This window comes from Staurois parvus, unplaced genomic scaffold (assembly GCF_062004578.1).
Source record: "Staurois parvus isolate SC_StPar_1 unplaced genomic scaffold, SC_StPar_1.0 ptg000909l, whole genome shotgun sequence".
NCBI lineage: Eukaryota > Metazoa > Chordata > Amphibia > Anura > Ranidae > Staurois > Staurois parvus.
This window is the reverse complement of record NW_028318705.1, coordinates 216,566-239,515: the sequence shown is the minus strand read 5'-3', so window position 1 is coordinate 239,515 and position 22,950 is coordinate 216,566. Positions and strand designations below refer to the sequence as shown.

The 22,950-nt window shown below is 46.0% G+C and overlaps 1 protein-coding gene across 1 annotated transcript in view; it reads right to left on the bottom strand.

Annotated features, from left to right (window-relative positions):
* P4HA3 (prolyl 4-hydroxylase subunit alpha 3) overlaps nucleotides 1–17,721 on the bottom strand; it is a 110,485-nt gene extending 92,764 nt beyond the window's left edge. Inside the window, exon 1 of the mRNA XM_089656477.1 lies at nucleotides 15,430–17,721. Within this exon, the coding sequence (XP_089512603.1) occupies nucleotides 15,430–15,647 (218 nt within the window). The 5' untranslated portion in view covers nucleotides 15,648–17,721. The remainder of the gene's footprint in view (nucleotides 1–15,429) is intronic.
* Between the last annotated feature and the right edge of the window lie 5,229 nt (nucleotides 17,722–22,950).

Below are 22,950 nucleotides of genomic sequence, written 5' to 3'. Positions count from 1 at the left end.
GTCTCCTCTATACTGTCTTCTCTCTGCCCCCTGCTTGTCTCTTCCATATTGCCTTCTTCCTGCTTCCTGTTTGTCTCTTCCATACTTCCTTCTCCCTGCCTCCTGCTTGTCTACTCTATACTGTCTTCTCTCTGCATCTTGCTTGTCTCTTCCATATTGCCTCCTGCTTGCCTCTTCCATATTGCTTTCTCCCTGCCTCCCACTTGTCTCTTCTATACTGTCTTCTTCCTTCTTCCTGCTTGTCTCTTCCATGCTGTCTTCTCTCTGCCTCCTGCTTGTCTCTTCCATACTGCCTCCTACTTGTCTCTTCCATACTGTCTCTTGCTTATCTCTTCCATGGTGTCTTCTCTCTGCCTCCTGCTTGTCTCTTCCATACTGCCTCCTGCTTGTCTCATCTATACTGCCTCCTCCCTGCCTCCTGCATGCATTTTACATACTGCCATCTTTCTCCCTGCATCTTGCTTTTTTTCCATAAACCCTTCTCTCTGCCTCCCATTTGCATCTTCCAAACTGCCTTTTCACTGCATCTTGCTTGTCTCTTTTATATTGACGTTTCCCTGCCTGCTTCCTTCTGCCCCTTGCTTAGTCCAAGCTTCTTTCTCCCTGCCTCCTGTCTGCTACTTCCATCCTGCCTTCTCCCTGCCTCATGTTTTTCTCTTCCGTAATGCTTTCTCCTGGTCTCCTTCCTGCCTCATTTATATGCCTTTTTCATGTCTATAGTCTGCCTACTGCCTTCTGTGCCCCATGCCTGTCTCTTCCATACTGCCTTCCCATGTCCTCCTGTCTAGAACATCCTTCTACCTGCCCTCTGCCTGACTCTTCTATACTGCCTTCTACACCCCCTGCCTTCCTCTGAAAGTGAACATTTTTAAACAAAATGCTAGTAGTGTATGATCAGCTTTAGTTGGAACACCATTCTGTCTGGTCTGATCTATCTATCTATCTATCTATCTATCTTAGCGCACCCCCTAAAAAACCAATGGTGAATTTTGACCTATTTCCCCCTTGGAGCACACTCAGCCAGGTACACAGCGTTTTCTGCACTCTTCCACTGGATCCAAAGAGCATGTACAGTATAGGGTTTGTTTAAATTGGGATTTGGATAGGGATGGGCATGATGAGGATGGGATACCCCGGTAAACTGTAGAATTGAGCAACGTGAGGATTCTTCACTTCTGCCTGCACTGTACAAAACAAGGAATGTCCCCCAGGATCTCTATGCTGATGGTGACCTGTACTCTTTCCAGAGTTAAAAGCTAGACACAGTCACTACTCCTCAGCGCTGGGGTAATTTACTCATCATTTGCCTTCTGCCGATATCCACCATGGTCTCCATAGTAAGAGACACGTAGACTCACACCACCATAGGACAGCTGGACTCTTTCCCACCAACTTCCCCCTGGCTCTCTCCAATGAGAATCTCCAGACCCAACATGATCCCCAGACGTGAACTTGCGAATAGGCCCCCTAGCTAAGCCTACCAGGTATTAGTGTCTTCCTAAAAGCTTCTTCTAAGGTACTACATGCAGGGGCATCTACCTGTGGGAATGGACCCAAGAACACTGCCACCTGCTGCTCAGGTCTATACTATTTTCAGCCATACTGTTTTAGGCTCTCCCACCACCTTCTAGACAAACCTTCCCAGGGATTGGCTGGAGTTCCATAAATTATCAGGCTGCATGCCTGGTTTTACAATTCTCTAGAACAGGGGTCTCCAAACTTTCTAAGCAAAGGGCTAGTTTACTGTCCTTCAGACTTTGAGGGGGCTGGAATGTGGACAGTTAAGTAGAAAATGACCTGATATCCATGGGAGTAAACAATTCCCCATCATTGGTATCAGTGAGTGGAATAGTGCCCCATGGTTGGTATTGATGGGAGGAATAGTGCCCCATCATTGGAATTGGTGGGAGGAATAGTACCCCATCATTGGAATTGGTGGGAGGAGTAGTGCCCCATCATTGATATCAGTGGGAGAAATAGTGTCCCATCATTGGTATCAGTGGGAGGAATAGTGCCCCATCATTAGTATCAGTGTGAGGAATAGTGCCCCATCATTGGTATTGGTGGGAAAAACAGTGCCACATCATTGGTATTAGTGGGAGGAATAGTGTCCCATCATTGGTATCAGTAGAAGTAATAGTGCCCCATCATTGGTATCAGTGGGAGGAATAGTGTCCCATCATTGGTATCAGTAGAAGTAATAGTGCCCCATCATTGGTATCAGTGGGAGGAATAGTGCCCCATCATTGGTGCCAGTGGGAGGAATAGTGCCCCATCATTGGTATCAGTGGGAGGAATAGTGCCCCATCATTGGTATCAGTGGGAGGAATAGTGTCCATCATTGGTATCAGTGGAAGGAATAGTGCCCCATCATTGATATCAGTGGAAGGAATAGTGCCCCATCATTGGTATCTGTTGGAGGAATAGTGCCCCATCATTGGTATCTGTTGGAGGAATAGTGCCCCATCATTGGTATCAGTGGGAGGAATAGTGTCCATCATTGGTATCAGTGGGAGAAATAGTGCCCCATCATTAGTATCAGTGGGAGGAATAGTGCCCCGTCATTGGTATCAGTGGGAGGAATAGTGCCCCATTATTGGTATTAGTGAGAGGAATTTTGCCTCGTCATTGGTATTAGTGGAAGGAATAGTGCCCCATCATTGGTATCTATTGGAGGAATAGTGCCCCATCATTGGTATCAGTGGAAGGAATAGTGCCCCATCATTGGTATCAGTGGGAGGAATAGTGCCCCATCATTGGTATCAGTGGGAGGAATAGTGCCCCATCATTGGTATCTGTTGGAGGAATAGTGCCCCATCATTGGTATTAGTGGAAGGAATAGTGCCCCATCATTGGTATTAGTGGAAGGAATAGTGCCCCATCATTGGTATCAGTGGAAGGAATAGTGCCCCATCATTGGTGTCAGTGGGAGAAATAGTGCCCCATCATTGGTATCAGTGGGAGGAATAGTGCCCCATCATTGGTATTAGTGGAAGGAATAGTGCCCCATCATTGGTATTAGTGGAAGGAATAGTGCCCCATCATTGGTATCAGTGGAAGGAATAGTGCCCATCATTGGTATCAGTGGGAGGAATAGTGTCCCATCATTGGTATCAGTGGGAGGAATAGTGCCCCATCATTGGTATCAGTGGGAGGAATAGTGCCCCATCATTGGTATCTGTTGGAGGAATAGTGCCCCATCATTGGTATCAGTGGGAGGAATAGTGCCCCATCATTGGTATTAGTGAGAGGAATTTTGCCCCATCATTGGTATCTGTTGGAGGAATAGTGCCCCATCATTGGTATCAGTGGGAGGAATAGTGCCCCATCATTGGTATCTGTTGGAGGAATAATGTCCCATCATTGGTATCAGTGGGAGGAGTAGTGCCCCATCATTGGTATCAGTGGGAGGAATAGTGCCCCATCATTGGTATCAGTGGGAGGAATAGTGCCCCATCATTGGTATCAGTGGGAGGAATAGTGCCCAATCATTGGTGTCAGTGGGAGGAATAGTGTCCCATCATTGGTATTAGTGAGAGGAATTTTGCCCCATCATTGGTATCAGTGGAAGGAATAGTGCCCCATCATTGGTATAAGTGGGAGGAATAGTGCCCCATCATTGGTATCAGTGGGAGGAATAGTGCCCCATCATTGGTATCAGTGGGAGGAATAGTGCCCCATCATTGGTATCAGTGGGAGGAATAGTGCCCCATCATTGGTGTCAGTGGGAGGAATAGTGCCCCATCATTGGTATCTGTTTGGAGGAATAGTGCCCCCATCATTTGTATCAGTGGGGGGAATAGTGCTCCATCATTGGTATCAGTAGGAGGAATAGTGCCCCATTATTGGTATTAGTGAGAGGAATTTTGCCTCGTCATTGGTATTAGTGGAAGGAATAGTGCCCCATCATTGGTATCTATTGGAGGAATAGTGCCCCATCATTGGTATCAGTGGAAGGAATAGTGCCCCATCATTGGTATCAGTGGGAGGAATAGTGCCCCATCATTGGTATCAGTGGGAGGAATAGTGCCCCATCATTGGTATCTGTTGGAGGAATAGTGCCCCATCATTGGTATTAGTGGAAGGAATAGTGCCCCATCATTGGTATTAGTGGAAGGAATAGTGCCCCATCATTGGTATCAGTGGAAGGAATAGTGCCCCATCATTGGTATCAGTGGGAGAAATAGTGCCCCATCATTGGTATCAGTGGGAGGAATAGTGCCCCATCATTGGTATTAGTGGGAGGAATAGTGCCCCATCATTGGTGTCAGTGGGAGGAATAGTGCCCCATCATTGGTATCAGTGGGAGGAATAGTGCCCCATCATTGGTATCAGTGGGAGGAATAGTGCCCCATCATTGGTGTCAGTGGGAGGAATAGTGCCCCATCATTGGTATCTGTTGGGAGGAATAGTGCCCCCATCATTTGTATCAGTGGGGGGAATAGTGCTCCATCATTGGTATCAGTAGGAGGAATAGTGCCCCATCATTGGTATCAGTGGGAGGAATAGTGCCCCATCATTGGTATCAGTGGGAGGAATAGTGCTCCATCATTGGTATCAGTGGGAGGAATAGTGCCCCATCATTGGTATCTGTTGGAGGAATAGTGCCCCATCATTGGTATCAGTGGGGGGAATAGTGCCCTGTCTTTGGTGTCAGTGGCAGAAAAAGTGCCAAATTGTTGGTGTCAGTTGGAGGAATAATTCCTCATTGTTGGTATCAGTGGCAGGAAAGATGCCCCATTGTTGGTGTCAGTGGAAGGATCAGTTCCTTGTATGTATATGGGCCCCAAGGGCTGAAAAAGGCAAGCAAAGGGCTGCATCTGGCCCCTAGGCAACAGTTTGGAGAGTGCTGTTCTGGAAGACGGGGGAAGCAACAGAGCAGCAGCCTGTGAGACAATGAGCAACTCTTAATAATCAACCCCAGCTCATCTAATTAGTCCTCATGCACACTGGATGTATTAATAACGCTGGTAACATAAGTTGTGTAAAGTCACGTTAAAAACATGAATTTCTCAGCTTTTATTAGCGTTTTTACATTAGCGTTTAGCGGTATTGTGCTGCGTTTAGCGGCGCTTTCCCGTGTTTTTCTGTGTTTGCATTTTTTAGCATTTTTTTGACCTGGAAAAAACATTTTTTAGGTCAAAAAAAGTCCAAAAACACAGGTTTACGGTGTTTTACCACATTTTTCAGCATTAGAGCATTTTTACAGCTAAAAAACTCCTCTAGAAACCCGCTAGTTCTGGGTATTTTTTCCAGCCAAAAAATGTTGATTCCAGTCTATGTGTGTATGGACACATAGGATAACATGCTGGGGGGTTTACTGGATGTAGAATAAAATGTCAAAAGCCAAAAACAGCCGCTGTATAAACATTCCGTGTGCAGGAGGACTTAGAGTGGAGCTAACTAAATTTATCTAGTAGCCTACTCTACAGCGCTACATTGTCCATCTATCTATCTATCTATCTATCTATCTATCTATCTATCTATTTATCTATCTCCTATCTCCTATCTATCTATCTATAAACTATCTATCTATCCATCAATATCTGTCTATCTACAGTTATGTTCAAAAATAATAGCAGTCAGACATCACTAACCGGATCAATCACTGTTTTTGGTAGAAATGATATTCCTACATGGCAAATAATTTCCTAGCAGGTGTAGTAGAGTAATAGAAATCCAACAGACCCAACAGTCATGACATGCATGCTGCTGATTCTGTGTCATTGAATCACTCATTGAAAGGGGCATGTTCAAAATATTAGCAGTGTGGAGTTCTATTAGTGAGGTCATTCATTCTTTGAAATTCTCTGAAATTCTGAGGAAAATGGGTCATTCCAGACATTGTTCAGAAGAACAGCGTACCTTGATTAAAAAGTTGATTGGAGAGGGGAAAACATATAAAGAAGTGCAGAAAATGATCGGCTGCTCAGCTAAAATGATCGCAAATGCTTTAAAATGGCAACCAAAACCTGAAAGACGTGGAAGAAAGCGAAAAACTACCATTGGAATGGATAGAAGAATAGCCAAAATGGCGCGGACTCAGCCAACAATCAGCTCCAGGAAGATGAAAGAAGGTGTAAAGTTCCCTGTGAGGACTGTTACAATTAGAAGACGCCTATGTGAAGCCAAGCTATCTGCAAGAAGCCCCCGCAAAGTCCCACTGTTGGAAAAAAGACATGTGCTGAAGAGGTTACAATTTGCCAAAGAGCACATTGACTGGCCTAAAGAGAAATGGCGCAACATTTTGTAGACTGATGAAAGAAAGATTGTTCTTTTTGGGTCTAGTGGCCGGAGACAGTTTGTCAGACGACCCCCAAACACTGAATTCAAGCCACAGTACACTGTGAAGACAGTGAAGCATGGTGGTGCAAGCATCATGATATGGGGATTTTTCTCATACTACGGTGTTGGGCCTATTTATCGCATACCAGGGATCATGGATCAGTTTGAATACATCAGAATACTTGAAGAGGTCATGCTGCCTTATGCTGAAGAGGAAATGCCCTTGAAATGGGTGTTCCAACAAGACAACGACCCCAAACACACCAGTAAATGTGCAACATCTTGGTTCCAGACCAACAAGATTGACGTTATGGAGTGGCCAGCCCAATCCCCGGATCTTAATCTAATAGAAAACTTGTGGGGTGACATCAAAAATGCCGTTTCTGAGGCAAAACCAAGAAATAGAGAAGAACTGTGGAATGTCGTCCAATCATCCTGGGCTGGAATACCTGATCACAGGGGCCAGAAGTTGGGTGACTCCATGCAACACAGATGTACAGCAGTTCTCAGAAACAGTGCGACTACAACCAAATATTCATGAAGTCATTCAAAGGAAAGAAAAATCTTCAAACATTTTTCAGTTTATATAGTGAATGTTTGAGTTTGTAAAGAAGAATACAAACACTGCTAGTTTTTTCAAAAAAGTATAATATTCACTTTTCTTCAATTATTTTGGAGCAGCGGTTCTCAACCTGTGGGTCGCGACCCCTTTGGGGGTCGAACGACCATTTCACAGGGGTCGCCTAAGACCATCGGAAAACACATATTTCCGATGGTCTTAGGAACCGAGACACTGCTCCTCTGTCTCAGGTGATGTGTAGGCGGGATGACATGCTGCCCCTGTCACCTGGCCACACCTCCGGGATCACTCAACAGCTCCGCCTCCTCGCTGCTGATTGGCCACCGGAACTGTAGCTCAGGAGAGGCACACAGGCGGCCAATCACCGGCGAGGAGGTGGAGCTTGGAGAGGAGGAGCCGAGCGGCAGCGCATGTGGATCAAAGAAGATCGAGGGAGCTGCTGGAGCGAGTGAAGAGTGGCCAGAGAAGGAAGACAGCTGACAGGTAAGTGCAAATTTTGCTGCTGCAGCCAGGTATGCAGGCTGTAGATGGGAGAGGGAGAGAGCGAGCCCAGGCTGGAGCAGGGGTCAGCAAGGTAAGTATCATTGGTGTCAGTGGGAGGAATAGTGCCCCATCATTTGTGTCACTAATACCAACGATGACGCACAATCCTCCCACTGATACCAATGATGGGGCACTATTCCTCCCCCTGACACCAATGATGGGGCACTATTCCTCCCACTGACACCAATGATGGGGCACTATTCCTCCCACTGAGACCAATGATGGGGCACTATTTCCCCCACTAATACCAATGATGGGGCACTATTCCTCCCACTGATACCAATGATGGGGCACTATTCCTCCCACTGATACCAATGATGGGGCACTATTCCTCCCACTGACACCAATGATGGGGCACTATTCCCCCCACTGATACCAATGATGGGGCACTATTCCTCCCACTGACACCAATGATGGAGCACTATTCCTCCCACTGACACCAATGATGGGGCACTATTCCTCCCACTGATACCAATGATGGGGCACTATTCCTCCCACTGACACCAATGATGGGGCACTATTCCTCCCACTGATACCAATGATGGGGCACTATTCCTCCCACTGACACCAACGATGACGCACTATTCCTCCCACTGACACCAATGATGGGGCACTATTCCTCCCGCTGATACCAACGATGGGGCACTATTCCTCCCACTGACACCAATGATGGGGCACTATTCCTCCCACTGATACCAATGATGGGGCACTATTCCTCCCACTGACACCAATGATGGGGCACTATTCCTCCCACTGATACCAATGATGGGGCACTATTCCTCCCACTGACACCAATGATGGGGCACTATTCCTCCCACTGATACCAATGATGGGGCACTATTCCTCCCACTGATACCAATGATGGGGCACTATTCCTCCCACTGACACCAATGATGGGGCACTATTCCTCCCACTGATACCAATGTTGGGGCACTATTCCTCCCACTGACACCAAGGATGGGGCACTATTCCTCCCACTGACACCAACGATGGGACACTATTCCTCCCACTGACACCAACGATGGGGCACTATTCCTCCCACTGACACCAACGATGGGGCACTACTCCTTCCACTGACACCAACGATGGGACACCACTCCTCCCACTGATACCAACGATGGGACACTATTCCTCCCACTGACACCAACGATGGGGCACTACTCCTTCCACTGACACCAATGATGGAGCACCATTCCTCCCACTGATACCAATGATGGAGCACCATTCCTCCCACTGATACCAACGATGGGACACTATTCATCCCACTGACATCAGTGATGGGGCACTACTCCTTCCACTGACACCAATGATGTGGCACTATTCCTCCCACTGACACCAATGATGTGGCACTAGTCCTCCCACTGATACCAATGATGGGGAACTATTCCTTCCACTGATACCAATGATGGAACACTATTCCTCCCACTGATACCAATGATGGGGAACTATTCCTCCCACTGACACCAATGATGGGGCACTATTCCTCCCACTGACACCAATGATGTGGCACTATTCCACCCACTGACACCAATGATGGGGCACTATTCCTCCCACTGACACCAATGATGGGGCACTATTCCTCCCACTGATACCAATGATGGGGCACTATTCCTCCCACTGATACCAATGATGGGGCACTATTCCTCCCACTGATACCAATGATGGGGCACTATTCCTCCCACTGACACCAATGATGGGGCACTATTCCTCCCACTGACACCAATGATGTGGCACTATTCCTCCCACTGATACCAATGATGGGGCACTATTCCTCCCACTGACACCAATGTTGGGGCACTATTCCTCCCACTGACACCAATGATGGGGCACTATTCCTCCCACTGACACCAACGATGCGACACTATTCCTCCCACTGACACCAACGATGGGACACCACTCCTCCCACTGACACCAACGATGCGACACTATTCCTCCCACTGACACCAACGATGGGACACCACTCCTCCCACTGATACCAACGATGGGACACTATTCCTCCCACTGACACCAACGATGGGGCACTACTCCTTCCACTGACACCAATGATGGAGCACCATTCCTCCCACTGATACCAACGATGGGACACTATTCATCCCACTGACATCAGTGATGGGGCACTACTCCTTCCACTGACACCAATGATGTGGCACTATTCCTCCCACTGACACCAATGATGTGGCACTAGTCCTCCCACTGATACCAATGATGGGGAACTATTCCTTCCACTGATACCAATGATGGGACACTATTCCTCCCACTGATACCAATGATGGGGAACTATTCCTCCCACTGACACCAATGATGTGGCACTATTCCACCCACTGACACCAATGATGGGGCACTATTCCTCCCACTGACACCAATGATGGGGCACTATTCCTCCCACTGATACCAATGATGGGGCACTATTCCTCCCACTGATACCAATGATGGAGCACTATTCCTCCCACTGACACCAATGATGGGGCACTATTCCTCCCACTGACACCAATGATGTGGCACTATTCCTCCCACTGATACCAATGATGGGGCACTATTCCTCCCACTGACACCAATGTTGGGGCACTATTCCTCCCACTGACACCAATGATGGGGCACTATTCCTCCCACTGACACCAACGATGCGACACTATTCCTCCCACTGACACCAACGATGGGGCACTATTCCTCCCACTGACACCAACGATGGGGCACTATTCCTTCCACTGACACCAACGATGGGACACCACTCCTCCCACTGATACCAACGATGGGACACTATTCCTCCCACTGACACCAACGATGGGGCACTACTCCTTCCACTGACACCAATGATGGAGCACCATTCCTCCCACTGATACCAACGATGGGACACTATTCATCCCACTGACATCAGTGATGGGGCACTACTCCTTCCACTGACACCAATGATGGGGAACTATTCCTTCCACTGATACCAATGATGGGACACTATTCCTCCCACTGATACCAATGATGGGGAACTATTCCTCCCACTGACACCAATGATGGGGCACTATTCCTCCCACTGACACCAATGATGTGGCACTATTCCACCCACTGACACCAATGATGGGGCACTATTCCTCCCACTGACACCAATGATGGGGCACTATTCCTCCCACTGATACCAATGATGGTGCACTATTCCTCCCACTGATACCAATGATGGGGCACTATTCCTCTCACTGACACCAATGATGGAGCACTATTCCTCCCACTGACACTAATGATGGGGCACTATTCCTCCCACTGATACCAATGATGGGGCACTATTCCTCCCACTGATACCAATGATGGGGCACTATTCCCCCCACTGATACCAATGATGGGACACTATTCCTCCCACTGATACCAATGATGGGGCACTATTCCTCCCACTGACACCAATGATGGGGCGCTATTCCTCCCATTAATACCAATGATGGGGCACTATTCCTCCCACTGATACCAATGATGGGGCACTATTCCTCCCACTGATACCAATGATGGAGCACTATTCCTCCCACTGATACCAATGATGGGGCACTATTCCTCCCACTGATACCAATGATGGGACACTATTCCTCCCACTGATACCAATGATGGGGCACTATTCCTCCCACTGACACCAATGATGGGGCGCTATTCCTCCCATTAATACCAATGATGGGGCACTATTCCTCCCACTGATACCAATGATGGAGCACTATTCCTCCCACTGATACCAATGATGGGACACTATTCCTTCCACTGATACCAATGATGGGGCACTATTCCCCCACTGATACCGATGATGGGGCACTATTCCCCCCACTAATACCAATGATGGGGCACTATTCCCCCCACTAATACCAATGATGGGGCACTATTCCTCCAACTAATGCCAATGATGGGGCACTATTCCTCCCACTGATACCAATGATGGGGCACTATTCCCCCCACTGATACCAATGATGGGACACTATTCCTCCCACTGATACCAATGATGGGGCACTATTCCTCCCACTGATACCAATGATGGTGCACTATTCCTCCCACTGATACCAATGATGGGGCACTATTCCTCCCACTGATACCAATGATGGGGCACTATTCCTCCCACTGATACCAATGATGGGGCACTATTCCTCCCACTGACACCAATGATGGGGCACTATTCCCCCCACTAATACCAATGATGGGGCACTATTCCTCCAACTAATACCAATGATGGGACACTATTCCTCCCACTGATACCAATGATGGGGCACTATTCCTCCCACTGACACCAATGATGGGGCACTAGTCCTCCCACTGCAGAATTACAGTTATGAAGTAGCAACGAAAATAATTTTATGGTTGGGGGTCACCACAACATGAGGAACTGTATTAAGGGGTCGCGGCATTAGAAAGGTTGAGAACCACTGTTTTAGAGGAACAACACAAATTTGATGTATTTTTCTTCATGTTTTGATTTGGAATAGAATGTGTCGTGTTCCCAATGCATTTGTGTGGATGGAAATAAAAGCTATTAGAAGGATTTTCAGCCTTATTCACTTTTTTCAACACACTGCTATTATTTTGAACACAACTGTATCTATCTCTCTATCTATCTCTCTATCTATCTATCTATCTATCTATCTATCTATCTATTATCTATCTATCTATCTATCTATCTATCTATCTATCTATCTATCTCTATGTCTCCCTTCTTGCCTTCTCGGTGGTGTCTATGTAACACATTACAGATGCAGGACATAAATGTTCATCATGAACCGTTCTGTGTGCTGGTGTATAGACAAAGGGGTCCTTTCTCTGGTCCTGTAGACCCCTCCATGGTTGGGTCTGCTCTGCATCGCTCTGTAAATGAAGTGTTTGTGTATCCTTCATCCTCGGTAATTGCCAACATCTACTAAACTAGCCGTGTGCCATCCGCTGGGAGCCTCTGAGCACCGGCCATCCTATACAGAACTCCCCGAATATTCTATTCATGTACAGAGACCACTCACTGGGACCCAGTACAAATCTCCTGACCCCGGGGCCCTTAGGAGCCCTCCAGGTATTGGTATATTTTACAATGCAGGACCAGACACCAACTTGTGGAATTCTAATGAGAGATATATGAAGCTGGTGTGTCATTGATCATACTCACTGTGGATGAAAATGAGAAATTCTGTTCTGATATCTACTAGATGTAAACCCTAAATGAATGACATTATTTATACCGTTTTCCCTTTTTTCATCCTTTGCTGCATCTCTGTGCATGGCCTATCCCAAGGGGGCTTTCTTGTGGTGACAATGGTGGAACATGCCTGTGCAATGTGTATTGGCAGAGCCTCCTGTATTCTCTACCAGAGAGCCAATGAGGGGTGACATCACAGGAGCACACCTGAGACAGGGTGTTGTCACCATATAACAAGAAGGGCCTTCATGGCACGGATTGTTTTAATAAAAGCTTCAAATATTGAAAATGACCTTTGAAATCACATCAGCATGTTCATTTTAGTGATTGAGTTCGCTAATTTATTAATATGTAGCTGAGAGATTCCCACCATCCCTGTGCTGAGTTCCCAGGTCTGTACCTTCTGTGCCCATTATGAGGAGTTCCCACCATCCCTGTGTTGAGTTCCTAGGTCTGTACACCTGCTGTGCCCATTATGAGGAGTTCCCACCATCCCTGTGTTGAGTTCCTAGGTCTGTACACCTGCTGTGCCCATTATGAGGGGTTCCCACTATTCATGTGCTGAGTTCCTGGGTCTGTACATCTCGTGTGCCCATTATGAGGGGTTCCCACCATCCTTGTGCTGAGTTCCCAGTCTGTACACCTGCTATGCCCATTATGAGGGGTTCCCACCATCCCTGTGCTGAGTTCCCGGGTCTGTACACCTGCTGTGCCCATTATGAGGGGTTCCCACCATCCCTGTGCTGAGTTCCCAGGTCTGTACACCTGCTGTGCTCATTATGAAGAGTTCCCACCATCCCTGTGCTGAGTTCCCGGGTCCGTACACCTGCTGTGCTCATTATGAGGAGTTCCCACCATCCTTGTACTGAGTTCCCGGGTCTATACACCTGCTGTGCCTATTATGAGGGGTTCCCACCATCCTTGTGCTGATTTCCTGCGTCTGTACACCTGCTGTGCCTATTATGAGGGGTTCCCACCATCCCTGTATACTGGCTGTGCTATCCCTGCTGGATTAATTATTTTATATTATACAGAATGTAACAGGAGGAGATGGGACACACAAAGGTGGATGGGAACCCCCACAACTCCCTGGTGCACCAGAACCAGTCATTATGGCAGCCAATTCTTACTGTTGGATCGTCCATAACATACAAGGTGGGAGGGGCTTCACTCAGAACCAGAGATCCTTGAAATGACCTCATTATCCAGGATAATAAAAGGGCCCATGTCCCTCTCATCCAATCATGTCCCTCTCATCCAATCATGTCCCTCTCATCCAACCATGTCCCTCTCATCCAATCATGTCCCTCTCATCCAACCATGTCCCTCTCATCCAATCATGTCCCTCTCATCCAACCATGTCCCTCTCATCCAACCATGTCCCTCTCATCCAATCATGTCCCTCTCATCCAATCATGTCTATGGATTAGGGTGAAGTGAGGGTTGGGGAGAGGGTACGGAGAGGAATATAAAGAGGGATACGGAGGGGGATACGGAGAGGAATATGGGGGGGATACGGAGAGGGATACGGAGGGGGATACGGAGGGGGATACGGAGGGGGATACGGAGAGGGATACGGAGAGGGATACGGAGGGGGATACAGAGGGGGATACGGAGAGGGATACGGAGGGGGATACGGAGGGGGATACGGAGAGGGATACGGAGGGGGATACGGAGGGGGATACGGAGAGGGATAACGGAGAGGGATACGGAGGGGGATACGGAGAAGGATACGGAGGGGGATACGGAGAAGGATACGGAGGGGGATACGGAGAGGGATACGGAGGGGGATACGGAGGGGGATACGGAGGGGGATACGGAGGGGGATACGGAGAGGGATACGGAGGCGGATACAGAGGGGGATACGGAGAGGGATACGGAGGGGGATACGGAGGGGGATACGGAGGGGGATACAGAGGGGGATACGGAGAGGGATACGGAGGGGGATACGGAGGGGGATACGGAGAGGGATAACGGAGAGGGATACGGAGGGGGATATGGAGAGGGATATAAAGAGGGATAGGGAGGGGGATAGGGAGGGAGACACGGAGAGGGATATGGAGAGGGATACGGAGAGGGATATAAAGAGGGATATGGAGGGGGATATAAAGAGGGATAGGGAGGGGGATAGGGAGGGAGATACGGAGGGGGATACGGAGAGGGATATAAAGAGGGATATGGAGGGGGATATGGAGAGGGATACGGAGAGGGATAGGGAGGGGGATACGGAGAGGGATATGGAGAGGGATACAGAGAGGGATAGGGAGGGGGATACGGAGAGGGATATGGAGAGGGATATGGAGAGGGATAGGGAGGGGGATACGGAGGGGGTCAATGAGCGATTTCTCCTTTTTTGAATATACAAAAAAGAATACCTTCTGTTGAGCAGACTGGGAACTGACACTTGTGACCCAGACAGAACATTCATTTTCCTGTTCTTGGCACCGGACTCTCAGCTCTGACACATGAATTCTCGCCGTTCCAGTTCCTGGTGATACCACGAGTCCGTCCTATCAGAATAAAACTACTTCCAGTACAGTCTGCACCATCGATTGCAAGCTCTTGGCTCACTGTTCAGAAACATTACAACACGCCATCTCGCCTTAAAGTGGTCCTAAACCGTCCCGTGTTTTGTAGCCTAACACGCAGAGCACAATAACATACACATTCCCCACTAAATTATTAGTTGCTTAACCCAGCACTTTCAGTTTACAGCTTTCTATGCTGCTGGCTTCTGCTCTCTCAGTGCTGCTTCCCCGAACTTCCGGCCTTCACAGGAAAGAGTTAACAGTGAACAGAATTTCCAGTGGATTCTACTGGTGTATCGTCAGCTTTACAAGATAAAGAAGAATATTTATGGCGAAGTTTAGTATCACCTTACCTGCGAAGGTCATTAAGCCGGTAGGTCTCCTCCTGCAGGTAAGTCCCCAGGTGCTCTATTAATACCTTCTCTGTCTTCAAAGCCCCCTGGATATTCGACATGGAGCTGTACATGTCTGCTGAGGCAATCTGTACGAGTCCCAACCACAGAAACAAGACCCACTGTCCATTCCGAAGACCACAGCCATAGATCTGCATCCTCCACCAGCAGGTAGCCATGACTTTTAGTGACCGGGGCAGAACCAAGTGTACAGTCACAGCCACGTTTTATTTTATTCCTGGAAATTCAATGGCGGACGGGGCACAATCAAGCATACAAATCCACCTAAACTGCAAAGTCTTCTTTTTCTTCTGGAAATCTGGTGAAGGACAGGGCAGAATCAAGTGTACAAATCCATGCAAACCGTAAAGTATTCTTTATCTTCTGGAAATTCAGTGATGAAAGGGGCAGAATCCAGAGCTCAAATCCAACCAAAGTGAAACTTTTTCATACAAATTCTCCCACCCCGAAAAGTTTTCTTTCTCTTCTGGAAATTTGGTAATGGACGGGGTAGAACCAAGCGTACAAATCCACCCAAACCACAAATATTTATTTTCTTCAGGAAATCTGGTGATGGACGGGGCAAAACCAAGAGTACAAATTCACTCAAACCACAAATTTTTATTTTTCGTCAGCAAATCTGGTGATGGACAGGGCAGGGCCAGGCGTAGAAATCTTCCCAAGCCACAAAGTTTTCATTTTCTTCTAGAAATTTGGTGATGGACGGGGCAGAACCAAGGTGTACAAATCAACCCAAACCGCAAAGACTTCTTTTTCTTCTGGAAATTTGGTAATGGACAGGGCAGAACGAAGTGTACAAATCAACCCAAACCACAAATTTTTTTTTCTTCAGAATATCTGGTGATGGACAGGGCAGGGCCAAGCGTACAAATCCAACCAAACCATAAAGTTTTATTTTTCTTCTGGAAATTTGGTGATGGATGGGGCAGAACCAAGCGTACAAATCCACCCAAACCACAAATTTTTCTTTTCTTCAGAAAATCTGGTGACGGACAGGGCAGGACCAGGCGATCAAATCTACCCAAACCACAAATTTTTCTTTTCTTCAGAAAATCTGGTGATGGACAGGGCAGGGCCAAGCGTACAAATCCAACCAAACCATAATGTTTTATTTTTCTTCAGAAAATCCAGTGTTGGACAGGGCAGGGCCAAGCGTACAAATCCAACCAAACCATAATGTTTTATTTTTCTTCTGGAAATTTGGTGATGGATGGGGCAGAACCAAGCATACAAATCCACCAAAACCACAAATTTTTCTTTTCTTCAGAAAATCTGGTGATGGACAGGGCAGGACCAGATGTACAAATCCACCCAAACCACAAAGTTTTCTTTTTCTTCTGGAAATCTGGTGATTGATGGGACAGAACCAAGTGTACAAATCCACCCAAACCACAAATTTCTCTTTTTCGTCAGCAAATTTGTTGATGGACAGGGCAGGACCAGATGCACAAATCCACCCAATCCACAGTTTTCTTTTTCTTCTGGAAATTTGGTGATCGATGGGGCAGAACCAAGTGTACGAATCCACCCAAACCACAAAGTTTTCTTTTTCTTCTGGAAATCTGGTGAAGATGGGGCAGAACCAAGGGGTGCAAATCCACCCAAACCACAACTTTTTCTTTTTCGTCAGAAAGTCTGGTGATGGACAGGGCAGGACCAGGTGCACAAATCCACCAAAACCACAAAATGTTTTTTTTCTTCTGCAAATTCGGTGATGGATGGGGCAGAACCAAGTGTACAAATCCACCCAAACCGTGAAGTTTTCTTTTTTCCTCTGGAAATTTGTTGATGGACAAAGCAGAAACAGGCGTACACATCCACCCAAACCGTAAAACGTTCTTTTTTCTTCCAAAAATTTGGTGATGGACGAAGCAGAACCAAACATACAAATCCACACAAACTCACCACAAAGTTGTCTTCTTCTTCTGGAAACCCAGTGATGGATCAGGTAGAACCAAAAGTATAAATCTACCCAAGCCACAAATTTTTCTTTTTCCTCTGGAAATTTGGTGATGGATAGGGCAGTACTAACTGTACAAATCCACCCAAAGTGCAAAGATTTCTTTATCTTCTGGAAATGTGTTAATGGATGGGGCAGAGCCAGGCATTCAAATCCACTCAGGGTTGTCAGAGAGGCGATTCCAAGCCACCAGCAATCTTGCACTGTAGAAAATGAAGCATCTTCATGTGCTGGGTGAAAGGACAGCCGAGTGAGTCCCTGTCTGCAGTTCGTGTTCTGGCAGCTCCTCTGCAGCAGTCTAATAATTGTGGGATAGCCCAGGCTGGGGGGAGGAGGTGGGGAATGAAGTATTCTTCGTGCAGACAGATCAGCCCCATTCATTCCCCTTCCTCCACTCTCACAACAGAATGCCAAAAGTCAACTTGTTCCTTGAAATGTCTCCGATGTGCGAGGTTTTATTGTGACTATAGACCCAGATCCAAAAATGTCATATTTTTCCACTAATCAGTTCTTAGAGGTGGGGTTCTCGTTTTCTTTTTTTTTTTTTTCTTTTTATTCTTTTTTTAAGAATTTTATACCTTTTTTTTCACCAGCCTGTAATATTAGCATACACAAGGCAGTTTTTTTTGTGATCGCTGTGGGATTCGATCAAAACCATCAAATCAGAAAATGTTCGAAAAGCCGTATCTTCCCTTCTGACTGATTCATTTAGCATTGATTAAACTGAGTTGATTGGCCAGAATGGGAAATTATTTTCTTGTTTTGAATTGATCAGCAGCAATAAGCTGATTTGGTTCGTGATCGATTGTATTTCGATTGACTGGATAATTTATTTTTTATTTTTATTTATTTATTTCAGGTACTTATATAGCGCCATCAATTTACACAATGCTTTACATATAACTTATGATCGTATCTTCGTATCCTCTGGATACTTATAATTCTATCTTCGTATCCTCCGGATACTTATGATCGTATCTTTGTATCCTCCAGATACTTATGATCATAGCTTCGTATCCTCCGGATATTTATGATTGTAGCTTCGTACCCTCGGATACTTATGATCTTAGCTTTGTATCCTCTGGATATTTATGATCGTAGCTTCGTATCCTCCAGATACTTATGATCGTAGATTCGTATCCTCCGGATATTTATGATCGTAGATTCGTATCCTCCGGATATTTATGATCGTAGATTCGTATCCTCCGGATATTTATGATCGTAGATTCGTATCCTCCGGATATTTATGATCGTAGATTCGTATCCTCCGGATATTTATGATCGTAGCTTCGTATCCTCTGGATATTTATGATCGTAGCTTCGTATCCTCCAGATACTTATGATCGTAGATTCGTATCCTCCGGATATTTATGATCGTAGATTCGTATCCTCCGGATATTTATGATCGTAGATTCGTATCCTCCGGATATTTATGATCGTATCTTCGTATCCTCCGGATATTTATGATCGTAGCTTTGTATCCTCTGGATACTTATGATCGTAGCTTCGTATCCTCCGGATACTTATGATCGTATCTTCGTATCCTCCGGATATTTATGATCGTAGCTTCGTATCCTCCGGATATTTATGATCGTAGCTTTGTATCCTCCGGATACTTATGATCGTAGCTTTGTATCCTCCGGATACTTATGATCGTAGCTTCGTATCCTCCGGATACTTATGATCGTAGCTTCGTATCCTCCGAATACTTATAATCGTAGCTTCGTATCCTCTGGATACTTATAATCGTAGCTTCGTATCCTCTGGATACTTATGATCGTAGCTTCGTATCCTCCGTGTACTTTTGATCGTAGCTTTGTATCCTCTGGATATTTATGATTGTAGCTTCGTATCCTCCGGATATTTATGATCATAGCTTCATGTCCTCTGGATACTTATGATCGTTGTTACTTGGGGATCTATTGTTACGGGAGGGAGTCTATGGTTGTTGACTGAAGGGGATCTATTGTTACTGGGGGAGTCTATTGTTGCTGACTGAAGGGGATCTATATTACTACTTTTCTTGTTATCATTAACAAGTTCTATGCAAATTACTCACCACTTGGATTACTTGGTTCTGTATTCCCTATAAGGGGTGGTACTGGGAGGTAGGTAGGAGAAACCAAGGACACTGTTTGGGAGTGAGTAGGGGGCAGAGACAAGGGGTGACTTGGAAGGGGAGGGGGGGTTACCTGCACCTATTCTCTGAAAAAAAGCCCTGTTTAGCATGTATGATACATGAATAGATGTCATGGCTCTGTTCCAGGGTGGATTTGATTTAAATCACTAGTGAAAAGGCTTGATTTAAATCATACTTTTCAAAGAGAAGCTGTCACCTCCTCCTCTGACCCGCTGTTGACTCACCGACAGTCCCATTCACTTTAATGGGACTGCTGGTGATGCGGCAGTGACACAACAAGGTGAGGGACGTGGCGGCAGCAGGTGAGTGGATGCCCGCTAACAGGCGCTGCCATGATGGATCTAAAAATGACAGGTGCTCTTTAAATGTAAGGAATCTGACTCATTATGACATTATATTGCACATGGATACTATAATGTGTGGGAAGCTAATAAGTACAGTAAAAAAAAAATGAAAAAAAACTTAGACATGGCCTGGTAAAAATGTAAATTCTAAAGTTAGAATATTTAAGATTTGTAAACCAAATGAAGGTTTCCTTTTTAGAATAATAAGCTGTCAGGTTAGTAAACCAGCGATATCAGAACCGATTTTAGGTTCATCACACATAGCTGGAGAACGACTCAAATTCTTTTATTTCAAGTTTTTTCTCATGGTTACTGTAAATTGTGTGAATGCATCAATGCAGTGCATGTTCTCTCCGCTTGCAGAGCTTGGATTCATTGAAGGAGTTTACCAAAAATGTCAATATTGCAGAATATCCAGCCTCATGCTACATAACTAAGCTCCATTTCATGCTGAATAAACGAAATTATTAATGTATCTTAAATAGAAAACTATATTTAGATATATTTTTACTCCAAAAGAATTTTATTAAAATAGATGTGATAAAAATATAAAAAAATCCAATTTTTAAATAAAAAAAGTAAAAAATCATCGATTTTTATCTACCCTGCTCTGTCCCCTAAAGAGGAAAAGCCTTGACGCCTTTAATATATATCATATTGAAGCACATGCTGTATAGTGTATGGGCCTGTGAGGGGGGTGGGGGTCAGGGGTGCCAGAGTGAGCTTTAAAGTAGTACTCCAGCCAAGAAATGCGGTGTTGGCTAGCATAAGCAAGGATTTGATTTTTTTAGCACATTTTCCTTGCTTGTCAATAGCGCTGATAATATTTCCACCACCTGGACGACTATGCAGCAACTCTGAGAATTTATTTATTTCAGGTACTTATATAGCGCCGTCAATTTACACAGCGCTTTACATATTTATTCTACATTCACATCAGTCCCTAACCCTCAAGGGGTGTACAATCTAAGCTCCTTAACTCACATTCATACATACACATACTAGGGACAATTTAGACTGGAGACAATTAATCTACCAGCATGTCTTTGGAGCGTGGGAGGAAACCGGAGTACCCGGAGGAAACCCACGCAGGCACAGGGAGAACATGCAAACTCCAGGCAGGAGGTGCCGTGGTTGGGATTCGAACCAACGACCCGACTACTATTTAATATGATCGCATTTTGGTGACTTAAAAGATTAATTTATCAGTCAGATAAAGCAGGCGTTATTTTCTCTGCCTGTCTTGAAAAGAAATACTTTTGTTTGCCGAGGGATGTGACCTGTGACCTGGAGGTGCTGATGACCTTCCCAGTGGTGGTCAGATTTCCTACAGAGAGGAGCTCACACCTTCTGGCTACACAGAACAATAGATTGTCAAGGGATGACATCGCCATCTAGTGGACGATTCGGGGTGAAACGCCTGATTTGGTTGCAGAGGATTTACCCCCCCCCCCATTCCTGACCAGGATTTTCTTTGCAATATGGCGCTGCGTTACTTTAACTGACAATTGCGCGGTCATGCAACGCTGTACATAAATGAAATGTATTTCCTTTTTTTCCCCCCTATGCGTTTTTTATTCTTTTGCACTATAAACAAAAAAAGACCGACAATTTAAAAAAAAAAATATTTATGACTTTTTTCCAGTAAAAAATTAGCATCATCAGTGCCACCTCATCAGTGCCAACACATCAGTGCCACCCAGGGGCGGACTGACAACTCATGGGGCTCCCAGGCAATAGGGGATCATGGGGCTCCTGTGTCCTTGGCCAAACTCAAAAAAGCCTATGAAAAAGGTATCAGGGGCATCTCATGAGGCCCCATACTGACCCCAGCCCTCGGGCAGCGCCCGAGTTTCCAAATGGTCAGTCCGCCCCTGGTGCCACCTATTAGTGTTGCCTATCAGTGTGCCACCTATCAGTGTTTGAGAGTATAAAAAATACAGTGAGCGCTCCAATGGTCAGCAGCTGAACATTCAAGGAAAACACATAAAAGTCCCAAAAATATATATATAAAGAAAATGCAGCGCTGTGTGATGTTACTATATTGCGGGCAGATATAAATAATAAATGAAACCAAAGCAAATGAATAAATAAATCAATAAATAAATCACAGTCCAGTAATGGTGCTCGTTGATTCCCAGTGCAAAAGTTAGAAATGCGCACTAACCAGAAACGTAATAATAATACGCATGTGTATATGATATCATGGAGATTCCCCTCTCTTTTCTGGTCTGATAATGGGCAGGAGCTGAAGATAGTAGAGATGAAGCGCCCTTGTGTGGCGAAATGGAGGTCCAGCAGGTCACAGAAATCCTTACAGAAGTGTGTGAAGTGGAAAATTCCTCCTCTCAAAGGCTGGTGCAGGGATCAATCTGGGTCTGCAGAAGCTGAAAAGGCTCATCGCAGAAGACACAGGAAAGAACCCATAGTGTAGTAGGTTGATGAAAATGATTTTATTCAAGAAAAACAGGAGTGTTCAGGAAAAACTCACAATGGTGCCAGGTTTAATCAAATGACTGACCCTTTAAGATTAAAGATGGCTGCCGGGCCTCCACGTGGCACCGGCGGCGTAGTGTCAATGGCATCCTGGGCTCCATCTGAAGCGTTTCGTGCGCACGCACTTCTTCAGAGGTAGAGTATTGTTGCCTATCAGTGTGCCGGCTATCAGTGTTTCCTATCAGTGTGCCGCCTATCAGTGTTGCCTATCGGTGTGCCACCTATCAGTGTTGCCTATCAGTGTTGCCTATCGGTGTGCCACCTATCAGTGTTGCCTATCAGTGTGCCGCCTATCAGTGTGCCGCCCATCAGTGTGCCGCCCATCAGTGTTGCCTATCAGTGTTTCGGCTATCAGTGTTGCCTATCAGTGTTGCCTATCAGTGTGCCGTCTATCAGTGTTGCCTATCAGTGTGCCGCCTGTCCGTGTTGCCTATCAGTGTTGCCTATCAGTGTGCCGCCTATCAGTGCCCATCGGTGCTGCCTCATCAACACACATCAGTGAAGGAGAAAAATTATCTGTT